Source organism: Epinephelus moara, chromosome 22 (genome assembly GCF_006386435.1).
Source record: "Epinephelus moara isolate mb chromosome 22, YSFRI_EMoa_1.0, whole genome shotgun sequence".
Taxonomy (NCBI): Eukaryota; Metazoa; Chordata; class Actinopteri; order Perciformes; family Serranidae; genus Epinephelus; species Epinephelus moara.
In genome coordinates, this window is record NC_065527.1 from 23399541 (window position 1) to 23418470 (window position 18930).

General features: G+C 42.7%; 1 protein-coding gene across 8 annotated transcripts in view; it reads left to right on the forward strand.

Moving 5' to 3' along the window:
- rbms3 (RNA binding motif, single stranded interacting protein) overlaps positions 1-18930 on the forward strand; it is a 381273-nt gene that overhangs the window by 277758 nt on the left and 84585 nt on the right. For all 8 annotated transcript variants that reach the window (XM_050035272.1, XM_050035279.1, XM_050035274.1 and 5 more), the window contains one exon: positions 4982-5061. In XM_050035272.1, the coding sequence (XP_049891229.1) occupies positions 4982-5061 (80 nt within the window). The remainder of the gene's footprint in view (positions 1-4981; positions 5062-18930) is intronic.

Genomic DNA, 18930 nt, shown 5'->3' on the forward strand with positions numbered 1-18930 from the left:
CGTCTGCCTTATTTACTCCTCGTCTACCCACCTGTTTTCTGTCTACCTGCCTGCTTGAAAGAGCGAAGGAGAGACAGCGTTGAGGAGGAGGCAAACAATGAATAGCCAGAGGGGGTGTGAGGAGGATGGAGAAAGAGCACAGGGGAATAGCGAGGGAGGCTGAGCATCAACACTTCCAGTCAGAGAATCACTTGAAACTCCGGAGATGTGTGATGCATCCAGCCTGATTTCCAGCCCCGCTTTTAAGATGGAAAGCAAAAACACCACAACAAATAATGTCAAAACAGCCTTTGTTTTGACGATGCAGTACACAACCACATAAACCACATTATTTCACAAGCACTACGTTGTTAGGCTCCAGTGAAAGGGAGCAATAAAGTGATAAAGAGGTTAGCTGTGCCTCATGCAGATCCCCTCTGTGTCAACTCCTGAAGTGAAAGCATTATGGAAGGGTTATTGGCATGTTTGTATAACTGTGTTGTGTGTGTGAACATGGATTAGAAACATATTATGAATGTGCGCATACATGCATACAGATTACATGTAAACATAAACACACTGTGCATTAATTTATATTCAGCAAAGCTTTATGGAATGATGCTTTCATCAAAGGATGTTACCATAGCATATACAGAGATATACGGCCCCACCCCCCAAGGTGAGATAAGTAGTTGGTTCCATAGCCTAGGTCTATTATGAGGAGCCTGGCCCGTCCGAGCCCGAGGATAGTGGTGGACACTTTTTTTACGGAAATTACAGCCGGGTCAGGCCGTAATTTCCATAAACAAAGTGAGAAATTGAAATTTTGGGAATTGTCTCAGTTGTCTTTTTATAAAAAAAAATATTTGGGCTATGTGTAAGGGCATTGACATCCATCTTCTCTTTCTTTGTTTCAAACTGTACCCAAAATACTTTTATATATAACGTAGAGCTGGATATCATCAAACCTAAATACTTTTTTTGTGCTGTGTATTGAATACTTCTGCATATTTTTAATCTCTTTCCTTAATCTTCAATCAAACTGTCACTTATTTAAATGGGAATATTACCAGTTTTATTTAGAGACAGTCCCTGTGGGTGCTTGTGTTCAGATATTTAACATTTTAAAAGTCTGGTTTCTTTTGTTTAAAGAAAAATATCACACATTAAATAAAAACTTTAAATGTTCAAACTACACCCAACTCTTATATACTCTTTAAATCAGCTGAGCAGTGTTATACAGATCTAGTTTTCAGTTGCTGAGTGCTAGTGATGTGTTAAAGGCCAGTCTTCCCAAACGCAACAGGGGACAGAAGGAAAAGAAAGAGAGATGGGGGGGGAAAGGATGGATACAGGGTCAGTGAGAGATGGATGATGCCAGGAAGTGTGAAAGATTACATATTCTAAAAAGAGAAGTAGGGAGAGGAAAAGAGAGAGGGATGTGGACGGGACGTCACAGAGAAACGGATAGACGGAGAGGAAAGAAAAGGAGGGCACGGAGAGTGAGAGGGATGACGAGGGAGAGAGGGAGGGTAACGGTGAAAGATGGAGGAAAAAAACAAGGTTGAAAGACGGGGAGGAATGAGAGAGACGTCAAAAAGAAGAGGTGCAGACGGGTCGGGAGTAAGATGGATGGGACGGAGGGAGCGATAAAGAAGCTATGGTAAAAAAAAGAAGGATGGAGGTAGAGATGGGAGAGGGATGAGAGACAGAGGATGGAGAAGTGAGAGGCTGACAGGATGATATGAGTATTCTTGGAGGTGAGAGCGAATAAAGCATGAAAATCTGGAAAGCAATGAATTCTGCACATTCCAAGAGCATATTACCATAAGCATAGGCACAGCAATCACTCAAGCCCGCATTTAAAAACGCTCTCATTTTAATATGAGTCCTTTGTGAGTATATATTAAAGAATTTGCATGGTAACATATGTACACTGGTGCAAATTCATGCATGAGGTTGTGTGTTTTGATGTTACTCTAACAAAATTTTACACACATTCATATTCCACCACGGATGAATTCTAATGATTTTGGCAGTCCCTTCACTTTGCCTCTAGTGCCACCATGATGTTTACAGTCCTAGTTTTCAGTCACATGTGAAATTTTTTGTAAACAAAAATTGGATGGATTGCCATTAAATTTGGTACAAACATTCATGCTCCCTACAGGATGGATTATAATTACTTTGGCATCTTCTGCCTTTACATGTAGCACCATCATCAGGTCAAAATTTCCAGCTAAACTAATGTTTCAAATCTAATAACATGCATACCAGCCTCAGCTTTAATTTGTGTTTAGTGCTAATTAGCATGCTAACATAGTAAACGAAGATGGTAAACATGGAGCTGCACAATTAATAATATTGATCTCGATCTTGGCCTCCCACAATCACAATTGAATAGAACGTGATTGACTGTGGTACCAATGTTTATAATGCTACGCTCAAAAAAAAAAAAAACTATGGTTTATATTATATCAAGAGCTTCCTGAAATAACTACCATTTCTTGAATGTTGTGGCTGCAGTCCAGAGTAGAATAGTAGCCTATACAATAGAGAACAGACGGACAAAACGAAAATCAAATGCATGGAGCAGAAAGCAAAGAGCTAGTCCCTTGAAACCGATCATGATCAGCCGTTTGGAAGTCATTTAGGGCAGGTGATAAAGCAGGTGATTAAGAAAAGAAACAAATCATATGCAAAGAGTGCACTAGACTTGTGTCTGCGCTGCAAAGCAACACAACTCACCTGTTCAACCACCTGAAAAGCACCACAAGCTCATTCATTCATTCATTCATTTTCTGTAACCACTTATCCTGTTGGGGGTGGCAGGGGGGCTGGAGCCTATCCCAGCTGACACTGAGTGAGAGGCGGGGTACACCCTGGACGGGTTGCCAGACTATCACAGGGCTGACACATAGAGACAGACAACCATTCACACCTATGGGCAAATTTAGAGTCACCAATTAACTGTGGGAGGAAGCTGGAGTACCCGGAGAAAACTTACGCTGACACAGGGAGAACATGCAAACTCCACACAGAAGGGCTCCCACACCCTGGGTTCGAACCAGGAACCCTCTTGCTGTGAGGCAATAATGCTAACCACTGCACCACCGCGCTGCACACCACAAACTGGAATATGATAAATACATGAAGGCCAAGAAGAATAACGTCACTAATGTTACCTCACTGAATCCCCGTCCTTGTCCAGTGTCAACTCAGACATCCATAACAGCGACGCTGTACAATCTATCATTATATCCATCCAGCAGCAAAAGACAGACTGAAATAACAAATGCAGTCACATTCCATTTGGCCACAGATGCATGTCCATTAAACACTTTGAGATATATATATTTTGCATCAAGGAGATGCACTGAATTTAGGTGAGGAAGATCCTGATGTTAAGTTGTACATTGGCAGGAATGTAGCACAACAAGAAGGTGAAAGCAATGCCCTGATGATATAAATGTGAATGTACTACAACAAAAATATTTTGTCTCTAAAATCAATGAATAATCATGATAATAATCATGATCTCTATATTGATCAAAATAATTGTGCAGCTCTACACGGTAATCATTATAACTAGTTAACATTATCATGTTAGCATTGTTTTAATTAGCAAGTTAGCGTGCTCATGTTAGCATTTAGCTCAAAGCGCCACTTTGCCAAACTATAGCGCTGCATAACTGATAACCTGGCTATAGACTATAATACAGTAATTTAAAGTGTCACTTGTCCTTTTCAAAGTCATTAAAAACAATTAATAAGTACTTTAAAAGTTAGGAGCTAGAAGCAGGTTAGCATTTTTTCTTCACAGTGGTAATGCAGCGGTGAGATAAAGAAACTGAGGTGACACCTGTTCTTTTTGTGAGATGATGGAGACACTGTGCAGTCCTTGGCTCACAGTTTAAGTTTTAAAATTCAGTGTAAGAAAATTATTTTAAATCAGCAGAATGGGGCATATATGTGTTTGTGTGACTTCGGTGTATTGTAGGGGGTAAAAGATCAGGAGTTGGATTTCAGCTGACAGAGCGTAACTTGCATTTCCCCTGACACCACAGCAAAGGGATAAAAGATGTGTGCGTGTATGCCACCAATACAATACATTTGATACACTTATGTAAGTGTTTTGATGTGATGTGTGTACAGTATGGGCATTAGTGTCTGTGTGCGTATGATGTGAGAGATCAGAGCCCTCCTGCTGGTCAGCTGCTCGGCCCATAGACTTTTGATCCAGCGGCTGGTAAAGGGACGATGAGTCACTCAGCTAGCTGTGTTCTCTCTCTCTCTCCCCCTCTCCGGAAATGAGAGTCATTACTACTTGTTCTTTCTGTCTTTCTCGACTTTAAGAAACCCTGTGTAACAACTCTTTCCCTGCAAATCCTGAATTTCATTATGAACTTCTGACTCATACAGACAATGACGTTTTTTTCAGCAGATAGACAGACTGACTCCAGCTGGCGTCACTGGACTTTTTTTGAATGAACAATGTGATACTTCCCAAACAACAGGACACAGTCTAGTGGGTGACTCCTTGTTGTGTTAAATGTGTCATCGGTGGCACTATTTAACCTCTTGCTCCATGTGTAACCAGCTCCAGTGCAAAATGCAAACAAGCAATGTTGAGCTGATTAAAAAAAAATAATAATAAAACAACTGCAGCACTGCTCTCTATGGGCTGAAACTAACTCTGAACTATTCCTGTTGGTGCTGGTACTGTGGGGTGGATAAGTGGTGAACTGTATCTCATGCCAGGGTTATTGTTACGTGTTTGTGACAGTTAAAAAGTGACTGTCTTGCCATAAAAAAAAACCTCCTTTTGCACCATCAAGCAATTCAGTATCTTCACCACATGCACTGCCCCTTTGCGCCATCATTTAATGTCGAGGTTAAGTACTCTTATTTCTAAGGAAGGACTATAAAAGATGTCAACCTTGGCTGCAAATGGATAGTGGGTATTTTTAAATTAAACCCTGTGTATCACTTTTTGTTGCAGGATGGAGTCCACAGAGAAATGTGAAGTAGTGATACAGCATTTCAATGGAAAATACCTGAAAACCCCGCCAGGCATTCCAGGTGAGTCTCTCCCCTCCTTCGCTTTACATTGTTCTCGCACTATCACTCCTCTCCTTTCTTTCTTGGAAAATCATCACCTCTGCGATGAGAAACCTCCTTTCTAATTCAATTATGGTAATTTCTCATCTCAGATCTGCCGGACAGCTTGATAGATTGTGTACACCGTCGTTTCTGACACCTGAAGCTAGCTGTCGTGGCTATGGCTGAATAGCTGACGGTTCTATAGGTCGCTTCCTCTCGCTCTCGCTCTCGCTCTCTCTCTCTCTCTGTCTTTCTGTCACCATCTCTTTCCCCTCCCTGGTGGTGCTGCTGCTGCTGCAGGCTCGAACTTCTCGGGCAGGAGAAAACCCTTTTAATATTCACACTCATGCCTCTGTGCTGTTCTTTGCAATCTACTTAAGAGCTTGCACTCTCCCCTCTTTCCTCTCCTGCTCCTGCTCTCTGTTGCTGTGTCCTCTCTCCTTCCTATCTTTCTCTTCTGCAGTCACCCTAGACAGTGGAACAAGCTGGCCAAGGAGAAAACAGGCAGGGGGAAAAGAGGGTGAAAGAATGTCACAAATTGGAGACAGATGTGGAGACAAGGCTGTGCCACATTGTGTGTTAGCAGAGAAATGTGTCTTTTTTTATTCGGGGCCCAAAGTGGCATCACTGTCCCCAAAAGTTTAAAACAAAAGGAGACATTGGAAATGTTGGAAACAAGAGCGAGTCTCTAAGGGAGCAAGGGTGACAAGAGGTGTTAGCAAAAAGAAAAGCAAGGTGGAAGGAGAGTAAAGATATGAAAGAAAGAGTCACAGGGAAAGGCCGGGATGAGGAAAAAACATGCTGCCTAAGCACTTTTGAGGCCAGGTGCTGCAGCGCGCAAAGCCTCCCATGCGTCCCAGCAGGACGTTGGGGCCAGACAGGGCGATACCGAGGAGATCTCCTTCACCCCTGTGGCAATTTTATTAACAATACTCACACCTCCAACCAGCAGCACAGAAACAGACCCATAAATCGCCCTCCACTATACAGTAATATCGCAGAGAGACTGGATTTAGAATCTCCATATATGCTCAGCCACTGCATAGCCAGCGGCCATTAAAGGCAAGGTGAGTGGTTATATTGAAGTTGAGCCGTAATAGGAAACCTTTAAAGCTGTAATATCAGGCTGACCTTCCCCTTTAAGGGTCTATCTCCCGGCCGCTCAGGCTTTATTATTGTTAATGGATTGTTCAGGCTTGTGCCAAGCATGGAGATTTACTGCCCTGATCGAGGAAATCCTTCTGTGGAATTAAGAATAGTTAGGTTTACAAGGTCTGCTCTGGTCTGGTGCTACTATGCCCCTAAAGGGGTCCATGAAATCTCCCCTTTCCCTTCATGTGTGCCTGAATGTACACACAGGACGGGTTGTGGCAAGAGTTATTATTTATCCTTGTGTTGTTGTCATTTGTAATTTGAGGTAATTCCTAATTAATCCCTCAGTTTCTTACAACTTGGGTCTTATTTTTGTAATTTTGGCCAACATTTCTATCACATATGTTGACATTGTACCAGGCCTGGAATTTCATACTTTCAGGGCCACTTGGCCTTTGGTGTTACCAGTTTTTGTGGGCACAAAGTCCAAATGCGAGTGCAGCATGGCCATCAAATTTAAAAAAAAAAGATTTTTAGTCCACAAAAATATGAATTATACTTAAAAGTATACTATGTAGGATTGTCGGATACCGTTTGTACACCAGTCATCGGCGAAAGTGAAAGTAAAAGCCAACCCCAGATCCACTCGTGTTTGGCATTTTGCCTCGCTGTCTCTGCGTTTTTTGAGCTCTGTGTCTCTTGGATGCCTGCTGTTTATGGTCTGGCACCTGGTGTCTACTTTTTTATAAAGCCTCGACTTCACCTGGGCGCTGTGGGGGTTCACACCCATTAACGTCCCAAATACAAAACATAAGAAGAAAATAAGAAAATACAGGCAAAGGGCAGAGTTCCTGCAGAAAAATACCCCACCACACACTTCTTGTGGGTCATAAGTGATGACTGAGAGGGATTGCTTCTGCGTTTTTTATGTTACATTGTTTTTTAGGAAAATCCTGCGTAGTATATCTTTAAGGGTTAGGGATGATTTTGTTTTTAATACATACCAGCCATAACTATCAGTGAAATAAATCAATTTAAATAAGCAATATATTTAACAAAGTGAGTTATTGGTGTTTACACATTATCAATATCTCCTTTGCAGTCTCCTCCTGTCATCACTGTGTCTCTGTGTCATCTCTGGATTTTAATGGTTTGATTCAGACTCCAGTTTGGCTGCTGCTAGATTTGTGTAAAACTATCATCATAAATCACCAGTGGAAATCGAATCCACCACTGATTATGTGTGTAGCATTTCCCTTAATGTCGTTCAATAAGAATTCAGAATCTAAACAAAGGACACTGGTGTCAAAAAACATATTGACAGGAAAGAGGCAGAGGGAAAAAATAAGTTAAATCAGCTGGGTTAGTGCAGGCAGAGCATCAAGGCCACTGTGCTGCGAGGCATATAATATTTTTAGGGGCATGGGGCCAAACTGAGGGGGCCTGGCAGCCATGGCCTTCATGGTCCCCATGAAATTCCTGCCCTACTCTGTACTGACCAAGAAATTTATTCCAGAAATTTGGAAACCTGACTTTGGAAACAAGGTTTTTCTGACTGCCTCTGTTTCTTGTCCTGCCTGGTTTCTTTTATGCAAAGATACCTTGTGTACAGATCTCAGAAATTAACTTGTGGACCCCAGTGTTGGTATTACTGTGAGGAATTATGTCTAACACTTATAAGGTAACACCCAGATTGTCAGAATATTGTACCCTCGTCATTTCTTTGATTCTTTTCCCATGGTTTTCCATTTATAAGAGGCTGGGGGTGGAGGATGTGTGCTGCCATGTTGGGTTGCTGTCTGCTAAATGAAGATCTCTGGACATTCCTCTGTTATCAAACTCAGATGTTCCTCTGCGGAGAACCTCAGGGCTGTTTCTGTTTCTCACACAGGCAGCGAGTAGCCCTTTGTAGATGTGTGTTTGTGTGTGTAAATACAAGTGTGCACGTTATGTGCTCTCTCTACGTTTGTATTTGTGTCTGTTTTCTGATTCATGCGTGCATATTCAAATTTATGAGTTTTAAAGCAGGAACACACACGTAAGTACTGTATTTGTGTGCTGACAAAGTTGATGTGTGTGTTTGTGTGTGTGTGTGTGTGTGTCATGTTGGTGGTATTTCCCCAGAGCCCCTTGCTATGCAGGGCAGCTTCTTCATCCATCCTGCTTTGACAGTTCAGCGGCACCCCCCGGGGGCCCCTCGCCACACACAGCACAGCAGGAGCGCGTGTGCGCACGTGCATGTGTATACTTGTGTGACAGGCATGACTACTACACTGTATGAGCCTTGACACACACACACACACACACACACACACACACACACACACACAAACCACATAAACACAAATATAGTCATGCACCACTAACGTTGACCTGAATGGAATGTCAACATCCATATAATGCTAATGAAATCCCTTTTTTCCACCATTTAGCATTTGAAACATAACCCACAAACACACGCAAAGTTGCTGCGGTAGCATACACACGTACACACGTACATGCCTACACAGATACACTCCTCAGCATGCAGGCATGCACGTACACATGCACATGCTCTTCTCAATGCACCAAGCTTGCTCACCAATCCTCTCAAGCCTATATCTGACAAGCCTCTGCATTTCCAGCTTAGCCACTCAATCACACTGTGTCAAGAGGTGTGTGTGTGTGTGTGTGTGTGTGTGTGTGTGTGTGTGTGTGTGTGTGTGTGTGTGTGTGTGTGTAATGTTGGCTGGTCTTGTTATAGCTGCCCTCTTCTACTCAGGTGTGTCCAGTGGCAATACAAAAGGATATTGAGTTGTAACCTCGCTGTCCCATACCAGGAAGTAAATATCTGGGTGTCAGGTGCCAGGTCATCTGTTAAATTCAACTGACCGTGGGAAAATAAACAGAAAGGAAGTCACCATATTGGCAGGAAGTTTAACATCGAGTTGCAGATAACGCAGCAACACGGAGAGCAGGAACATACAGAGCAGAGGATCGTGGAGATGCTAGCAGATGGCAGTTAATGGCGCCATAGACAGATTCCATACACTTCCTGTTTAAATTTTAATGTAATAACATCTAACTTCCTTGTGATTACATGAGATGTTGAGTTGATATACAGTGTGGGGTGGATGATAGCAGATGGCAGCTAATGATACTTAGACAACGTCCCTATTCTTACTGTTAAGATTTAATGAAATCATGTCTAATTTTCTTGTGGTTACAGTACATGTGTTATTCAGATGCAATACATGGTTTAATAATGTTACACGCAGTCTGCACGCACAGAAAGTGAGGTGGTATATTAATACCTGTAGTGATCAAACATCTTTTATAACTAACACAAGTAATTAGTGCAATAAACATGATATATAGATTCTGTATAGGCTATAAAACCATTGTAAAAAGGCAGTGTTGGTCAGGGACTTACTTAAATACTTGTCCGTGTATTTCATCAAGTTCTACAGAAACAACTACAACATCACTCATATATAGATGCATCTAATCAGCTATCCAGGTCAGGTTTGTTTGCCGAGGCCTGGTTGATATGAGAGGTGCGTAGCTTTCGTCCAACAAGCCAGTCACCGAGGCCCGCTCCAGCCTCTCCGCTCTGCCCACGTCTGATTGTGATTCAGAGAGAGGGACATGATCGATAGCCCTGATGGAGCACTACAGCTGTTTAGCTATTCTGTGCAATGCGGCAGCCGCTCTCCCTGTCGCTGTTGCATGCTGTGAGTGTGCATACGTTCGCACACAGATACAAAGTCATTCACATACTCTGGATAACGTACATGTGTGCCAGATTACACATAGGTGTGTGTATGTGTTCTCCCGACATAGACGTACACGTGTACTGTCTAAACACACACGCAGATAGATGGAGTTAACACTCATGTAGGAGCAATAAACTCCTCTCTAAGAAATGATCAACTTTGTAGTTGGAGGTGAGAATAAAGAGTTATCCTTGTTTTTCACTGCATGTGGATTTACTCAATACACAAAATAAATAGAATTTATGAAATGTGACTACAGCAATAAACCATACTGAAGTGAGCCCAACAGGGACGCATTATGATTTACACTGCAACCCTGAGCACAGGGAAAGTCAAAGGAAGCGCAGATAAAAAGTGATTTAATCCGCTGGCTCCACTGAGCCTCGCTGATTAAAGCCCTTCGTCCCACAATGCATTAAACAGCTTAGAGATGACACCCTATGGTAAATGTAATTTGAACTGGAGATACATTAGCCATTGTTTGGTTTTGGCAGGTGAATAATCTCATGTACATCCCATATTGCGTGTCTGCCACAGCAGCGAGGAAATTGACAGCATTTGATACATGTCCTGTGCCGCTCAGGCGAGTTGCTGCTCTTTGTGTGATTTCACTTAATTTCATTGTCAACAATCAAACAACAGCTAAATAAACAAGAAGGTGTGTTTTCTGAAGGGCTGGATACAGGTAGTGTTGAGCGCTGCCAAATGACAGCACCAGACTTCAATGAATCCAGCATTCTCATGAATGTCTAACTGTGCAAACACAGATTCAGTCCAGACAGAATGTGCAGTAACACTGCAGCGTCTTCCTTTTCCCTTCCGTTGTTGTTGCTCACTCCGTTGTCCTGCTGCCAATATGGCAGCAGAGCTGAGAGACGGCTCCAATATTGTCCAATAGATGCTGGATAAATAATGGAAACCACATCAGGAAGCAGCCACAGTGGCCCTGGGAGATGGAACCAAACGGAAACATGCAATATGTACAAGCTTTCCTGTTTCTTTTTTTTTTTTCCTTCTTTTTTTTTTTTTTTTTTTAACAACACTCTTGCATTTCTCTCTCTAACTTTATCTGTTTTCACAATTTCTGTTCAGACCACGGTGACTGTCTCTGTCTCTCCTCATTCACACTTACAGATCAAAAGTATTATATGTATAGTGTACACATAGAATTTTTATTTAGGCCTACAATAAAAGCCATATTCTTCATCCAGACTTGTAGGAAGCATCAGTGCTTTTCTCATTAAGCACCCCATCCTCCATCATGAACAGCCCGATATCACTGCAAAAAAGACCACACAGGTCAGCTGTTGAAGCAGCTTATTATAACCCATACATATGTTTACTGTAAGGCGGCGTCTTCCTTTGATCATAGTAATTGTTACAGAAGCAGTAGAGGAAGTGATGTGATGTGACAAAGTAGTCTGGGTCCATGTCATTGGTTCGACAGCCCATTGGTTCGACATCCCATTAGTCCGACTGTCCGCGGTGCTGAACGGCTCGCGGCGGGCGTATGGTGCGCCGCGACCGGCTTGAGGCGGAGCAGGCCCACGGCTTATGTGTTTTCACTTTCTTTTTCATTTTAACCCACACCATGATCTTTTCCTGACCCTAACCAAGTGGTTTTTGTGCCTAAACCTAACCAGACCTTAACCACAGGGCATCATGATGATTTCGGAACGGACTTTGGAACAATGAGTTTAATATGGTCGGAACAATGGGATGTCGAACCAATGGGCTGTCGAACCAATGCGCAGTTCCCGCGTAGTCTTGTACAAATATCAAAGACATTCCTATGGGGTCGGTGGCAGGGGCCTTGGATTGGTCAAACAAGCACAGGACTTTGTTTGTCTCCCAAAATCAAGGTTGACTTCTTTGAATAACAATGTTTTGTAGCATGCTAGTTTGTGTAGCATGCTACGCTAATGATGTATGTGACATGCCATATGTGATGTATGTCATGTAACATTAGAGATAAAATACTTATTTGATGCCAAACCATGATGTTTTTCTTAAATCTAACCAGGTAGTTTTGCAGCTTAATTTAACAACCATTTCATGATGTTAAGGACGTTTTTTTGTTGTTGTTGTTTTTTGGTCAACACAGTTAGCAGTTAGCATCGCTCTGGTTCCGTCAACAAAAAGCCATTGCGATCATTGCATAAAATAAACATAAATTTATGATACTTACATGTTTTGTTCTGCAAGATAATCTTGACAAATTAATACCACATTTTATTATTTTTTAACCGGAAATACAATCGCTAGAAGTTAAAAAAGTTGAAAAAGCTAACGCAACTACATCACAGTGGCGGACCAAGCATCCCTACCACAATGAGCTGTAAAGCTGTTAGCAATCGTTTTCATTTCTTAAAACACATAGAGGCTTGAAAATTCATAAGTTGGGCATTTACGATGTATTTTAAGTCGTACAACAAGATGTGAAAGTCACTTAAGCTTGTGTTAACTTCAGATCTAATTTCAGTACATACTGAAACCCATTTAAAAAAGCCATTGACTTTGAGGCGAGAGAACTAGGAATGCTAAAATGCTAACTCATTTCCAGGTTTTAGGACTCATTCTTCTATATATGTCATTTTGGGGCCGCTCATATAAATAAGTCAGTGGAAATTGACCTAGTCTGTCATTTAGGTATAAGAGTGTGTTCCCAATTTAAATTCCTAATCAAATTCAAGGTTATCTGATGTACTCCCCTCATCTGTCAGAGATCCAGATGACACCCAGGGTTTGTAGGACCACTGCAGCCGTCAGGCATATGCCAGACAAAGATCACGGGGGCCACTATTTGGCAAGCCCTCCTTTAAACAAAACACAGCACACACCAAGCGCACCCCAAGTGCTGGCCCGCCTACACATCCCGTCATTATTTGCAGAACACAAGGCCTGTGCCACTGAGAATGGGGGAGCTGTTGCAGAAAAAGATTCCCTCCCTGTTGGCGTCCTCACCAAGGCAACGGTGCCAAGATAGCAGAGACAGCCCACGGTATTAAAACGTCCCTCGCTGAATTAAGGCAAGTCCCAATTCACTCGGTAAGTCACAAAAAGCCCTTCTGAAACTGTCAGTCATACTTGAGTAATCCATGTTAATTTCTGCAATCCCTCCCACACTCCCCTGGCTAATAACTGGCCTGTCAGCAGGCCCATTCCTCTCCCCTATGGCGTGTAGATTTAACGTGTAGCCAAGTAGGTTGGTGGCTTGGCTGTCAGTGCCTCTCAGACATGGCTGCCTCTCCAAGCACGCCAAAGCACAGTTTTTCCCATGATGCATCTGCGTGTCATTTGTGGGTGCTGGTCTGTGAATTGTTTATATCTAATGTTTTCCTTTTTGTGTTTGACAGAAACAAAAGGTCAGATCCATTATGTATTGATAATTCATTTACTGCTGCTGTCACCCAGTGTGAACTCATATTTCTGTCTCTGTTTGTGATACACAATGACAGTCAGACAGCTTTTCAATATACACCGCTACGGATAATAATTAGCCACCAAACCTCCCTCTCAAATGCATTTCTCGGGATATTGCATTGTAATGAAATCTGTCCTCTTAGCATGAACCTTCCACCCCCACCCCGACTTCACCCGCCTCCCATTAGAGGCAGGACACACAGGAAGTTATTATTGGCATCCCCAGTAAATCAGACAGCTTCCTGAAAAAGGATCAATTTCCCCCGATGCACTTTCTCATTATAACCTTATCTCGCCCACAGACAATAATCTGGATTTGTCACGCTTTGTTTGTTTTGCCACTGAACTGTATCAATCATGAGCGGAGCCAACGGTTAGCACAGAGAGGAGGAGGAGAAGAGAGGAGCGAGGAGCCGCTCTGAGTGGATCTGTCACTGAAATATAAAGTATTCACCTGCTGCAGTCCCCTTCCACAGAAAATAATATAAGCCCTTTGATTGGCTTCAAAGTTTGTTTAGGCAGAGGAGAGGAGCTCTGGCTCCTGGAGGGGTTTAGGCAGGAACGATTGACTTTGCTCTCCACTCAACCACATCTAATGTGGAGAGAGACAGAATGTAGGAGAGTTACCATGAGAAAAAGATACATAACGAGGGAGAGTAATGGAGAGAAATATAGCAGGAGGGCGATGGAAAGAAATAGATTAAGAGCTGAGGAAATGTGACAGGAATAAGAGAGGGAGATAAAAGAGAACAGATGGAAAAGGGCAGAGAGGGGAAGAAAGTGATGGGTGGCGCAGGGAAGCAGAAGAGAGAGGAGTGAAAGTTGGATCAAGCCGTGCTTTTGGAAGGTTAAATTTGAGCAAAGTTTAGGTTGCTGCATCTGCAGCAGACGAGATGAAAGGATGACATTGGCTGGGCGACCGCTTCCTGAGCTTGACCCCCGCGACCCTGGCCCAGCTGTCCACCATGTTGATCCCCTTCTATCTTTCTCACCCTCACCCCGCTCACATCTCTCCCTGCACTTTTTGTTGTCCTCGCCTTTATACTCTCTCTCTCTCAGTCGTCCCTTCCTCTCTTATCTTCCCTGCTGCCAGTCTTTCATCCCTCACTTTCCCCGCATGTCTTCCTCTCCTCTCCTCTCCTCTCCTCTCCTCTCCTCACTATTCTACACATCACACACATTCCTGCTCATCCTCCCTAACGCTCATCTATGTTACCGGATATAGCTGAGTGCACACAATATTAGTGCGAGCAAAATAAGCACCTGAGGCTGCTTTTATTTATGAAGAACATTCTGCCTCTCCTCTTTGTTTGATATGCGTTCAGCCTGTTCGTCGATGTGCTCCCATTTCTTCAGTGCTGTGGATCCACTCAGGACGTGGACGACTGACAGTTACAACACAGTTTTTCAGTTATCAATTATTTATTCCTTGGAAGTGGAGCAGCAACAAGGTTGGGTTGGAAAACTGATTGGGCTTTGTTGTAAAAATGCGCTTGAATGTAATATGTTCATAAATTTTTAATACGCTCAGTAATTAAGAAAACAATCCTCACATTATGCCTCATTGAAAAACAAGCTTCTAGCTTCGTGGATCTAGGAGTTTGATGGTCTGTCTGTCCAAACTAAAGTATATTGGATGTATTACCATTACAATTTGACACTCATGGTCCCCCAGTCAATAATATTTATGACTGGTAACGCCATTACGTTTAGGTTTGAGTTAATTGTCTTGACAACTATTGAAAGGATTGTCGTGAATTTTCTTTTTACAGACATTTATGATCCCCAGAAGATGATTTGTAATAACTTTTCTCAAGAACCAACTTTAGGTCAGCTGTTGCTCATTAGTAAATGTTAGCGAGCTGACATGTTAAATCAGGGGTGTCAAACTCATTTTAGTTCATGGACCAAATACAGTCCAACTTGATCTCAAGTGGGCCAGACCAATTAAACCGTTATGTTATAATAACAACTCCAAATTTTCCCCCCTTTTCTTTTAGTGTGAAGAAGTGCGAGAACATTCTGACAGTGTCCATCTGTTTACTGTACAGATGATAAACAGCCTGAGATGTCTTGAGAAAAATATATTCAGTTTTCACAATATATGTCAGTTTTTCTGCATTCAGTCAGTGTACTGCTCACTGTCATTACATGTGTATTTTTCCATATATTTACACTCCTGTGTAGTAATGCGGACATCACCACACCAAACTAAAGTGGAAGCTATACAGTGCTGCAAGGATGAGGTTTTTTCGGAGGCCAACCGGAAGTTAACATCGCTCCAGTTCCCTTGTCAAAAAGCCAATGGGGTTTTTCCATTGGATTTTTAATTGTTAAAAAAGCTCCATGGCAAACAAGTTTATGATACTGTTATATTTTGTTCAGCAAGATAATCTTCAAAAATTAACTCTACTTTAATTATTTTTGAAGCATAAATCCAAGTACTAGAAGTAAAAGCCTAACACTAGGCCATATACAAAGTACACCACAACAACAAGGCTGTAAAGCCGTGTTTGGTGTGACGGCATACTGTAGTCTCATTAAGCCACTTGTTAGGAACTGCCTTCTTTGAAAATCACGAATGTGGCATATTTACTGATGTATTTTATGTCATAGAACAAAACGTGAAAGTCTCTTACACTTAAAAACCAATAATGCTAACTAAAAACCAATTCAAAAAACCTTGAATTGGAAGTGTTAAAATGCTGACTCATTTCCGCATTTTTGGACTCATTCCTCCAGCACTCTATTTAGGGAGCAAGTTCAGTGATCCCCTGTCTTGAAAACCATTTACAAATCTAAGGTTTTGGCAGTGCCTTAACATTGGGGTTCACCAATATTGTTTAGGAAGATAGACATTTTGTACAGAGGCTGCTGATATTCAATATCTTCAAATAAGACAGCAATAAATATTAATTGTTTTTTCAGAGAGCTGTATTGTGGTCAGGGTAGAAAAGCATCTAAAGCAGCAATTTACATGAAGTATCTATCCACTGTTTACCTTGCTCCTCAAACCTGGCACCTCTCAGCCTTCACAAATGCATCAGTATTAGATTTGCAAAGTCATAGTGGTCCCATAGTAGCATATATTTAGTATGTTATTTGCTCTGTATTTCCCACAGATAGATAGATGTTTATTAGTCCTTTTGGAAATTCCTTGTGTGCCATTCAGCAATCATCAGATAAATAGACAATTGTAATAACACTGACAACAACAGCACCATGCCATCCTGGCTATTCTGACCCACAATCCTCCGCTGCAGCTGAGGAAACCTCACATCGACTGAGCAACAGACAGATGACAGCTCATTGACACTCCTTGGTTGCGTTCTGAATCGCATACTTTTTCCGTTTACATCAAATTTTGCGCTACAGAGTGTGCGGTTATACAAGCAAGAGGGACAACGTTTAAAGTGCAATGTTAGGACTAAGTAGTCCGTCCCAATCGTATGTATACCCCAAGCAACAGCAGGTGTTTCGTATGGACAGCTGCAGTACGTACTGAAGGTCAAAAGAAAAAGTATGTGATTCGGAACACAGCCATAGGTTTTTTGGTTTCTGCTAACAGCTAGCACTGCCAAGTGGAACACAGTTGGAGACCGAGTCTTTGGTTGAATGTCTTGCACAATAGTTGTAAAAGACTCTGGGAGCGTTTCTTATTCCTTTTTCCCGTGAATTTTATTCTGGCAAGCGGAGGAGCACACTCTGCCGACTCTACAGTCGTAAGCGAAAACCTTTTCACACTTCTCCCTAGATCTGGCTGGGCTCTCCACCACTCCTAGGAATGAAGTCCTGAGATGCACACGTTATCTTCACGGATCCCTAGATTCCAGGTTCTAGCCATCAGTCAACTTAATCTAATGCAGGACCTGAGGCAATGCATTTCTTTTTCAAAGAATAATATTCAGCCTCTCAGCACATACAGTAGGTCACTGAGCTCATAGCCTTTCGGCCAGCCTGCCCGTCCTCCAGAATGAAGATTAAGTTCGCTGAGGAGGATAATCATGCTCCAAGGTCTCTGTGGTATGCAAGCAATTCAGCTGGCTTGCTTTCCGTGGTTCACTCCTCTCAGTCTCCTGCACCTTTCAGCATCTCACAAGCATCACGAAACACGATCAGTTACAGCTTTCTATTTTTTTCCACTCAAGCGTTCCTTTACCATGTTTTAAGGTATATATTTGGAACTGAAATAGTTACGTATAGCCAGGTCATCTGACTGACTAGAGTTGACCTCAAGACTAATTGTATCCTCTGTGTGCTTGCGTCAGGGAAGCAGACTGAAAAAAAAAAGGAAAAAAGAAATAGCAGGCATCAGTTACACCCGGCCACGTCACTGTCACCGTCCCAGGACACAGAGGGCAGTGAGATAAATCTAGCTGCTACCCCCAAAATAGAGCACGGGCCTCCATTAGAACAGGACGCAGGCTGTGTGGGAACAAGCAGAGGTCACTGTGGTCAGCAGAGTTATTTCTGTAGCACCACCGGACCTCCAGGAGTTGACGCCCATTCATTCATCCGACTGTCTGCCAGCAGGGTAGGGGACACACACAGAGACACCGAAAAATGTGTACACACCTACACGCTCTACCAATGGACGATCAGCAGGAGTGGGACTTGCTCCATTTGATGAAACTTACTGCGATGGCGTCCGAGTTGCCAATGTTTTTTGTCACCTGGAGCTATTTGTGTGTTTTTCTTTGTATGTGAGCGTATTTATGTGGAAGCTGCCTGCTGGTGTTTGAGCTGAAGGACGATGGAAACACACCTGGTTCTGAGTGACCTCATGTCTCAGACACACTGTCTCTCTGTCTGTCTCTGTTTCCTCGGCTGGCAGCACAGCACACCGCGGTTATTGGATCACGCTTGTGGTTTATTTCTGCTGCTTTTGCTCAGCTTATATAGATGATTTACGGTAGCTCACAGACATGGATGCACACTTTCTGCAGTTGCAAAAACACAGACGACGCACAAAAGGAAAGCACGTCGACACGCCAACAGAATGATTTCTTACAGTCTCTGTTTCCTACCTTTGTTCTTTGAGCCTCACTCACTTCTTCCTCTCATACACACACACACACACACACACACACACATCAATAGTCCATTAGGAGTGTGTTGCTTTCATTACCTCCAGCTTGGCCCTGAGACAGCCTTCAGAGTGGAGTACAGCAGAGCAGAGCTGGCCGGGATTGCAGTATATATAGCGAGAAGTCTGGTAATTGCCAGCTCTCTGTTCTCTCTATCCTGTGCGTCAGGTGGAAAGTATGAATCTGTGGTATCTGGGGACCACCCCTGCTGCGCCACATCGCATCTCGCTACAACTGCCTGTCCCCCCACAGGGCACAAGTAATAGGGGGAAAACAGAGAGCTTAAAGGCCTCAGAGAGTCCAACAACTGCCACTCTAACAATACACACCGCCATGGGAATAAATAAGAAAAAAAAAAATCAGGCAGCCCGCACTTACAGCAGAGAGGCACCTAAAGATATACCCTTCCTAGAAATCTCACTTTTCATGCCTTGCTTGCAACACTGTAGTAAGTGCTGTTACCGTAGTGCAGATTCTCTGTTGAAGTGGAA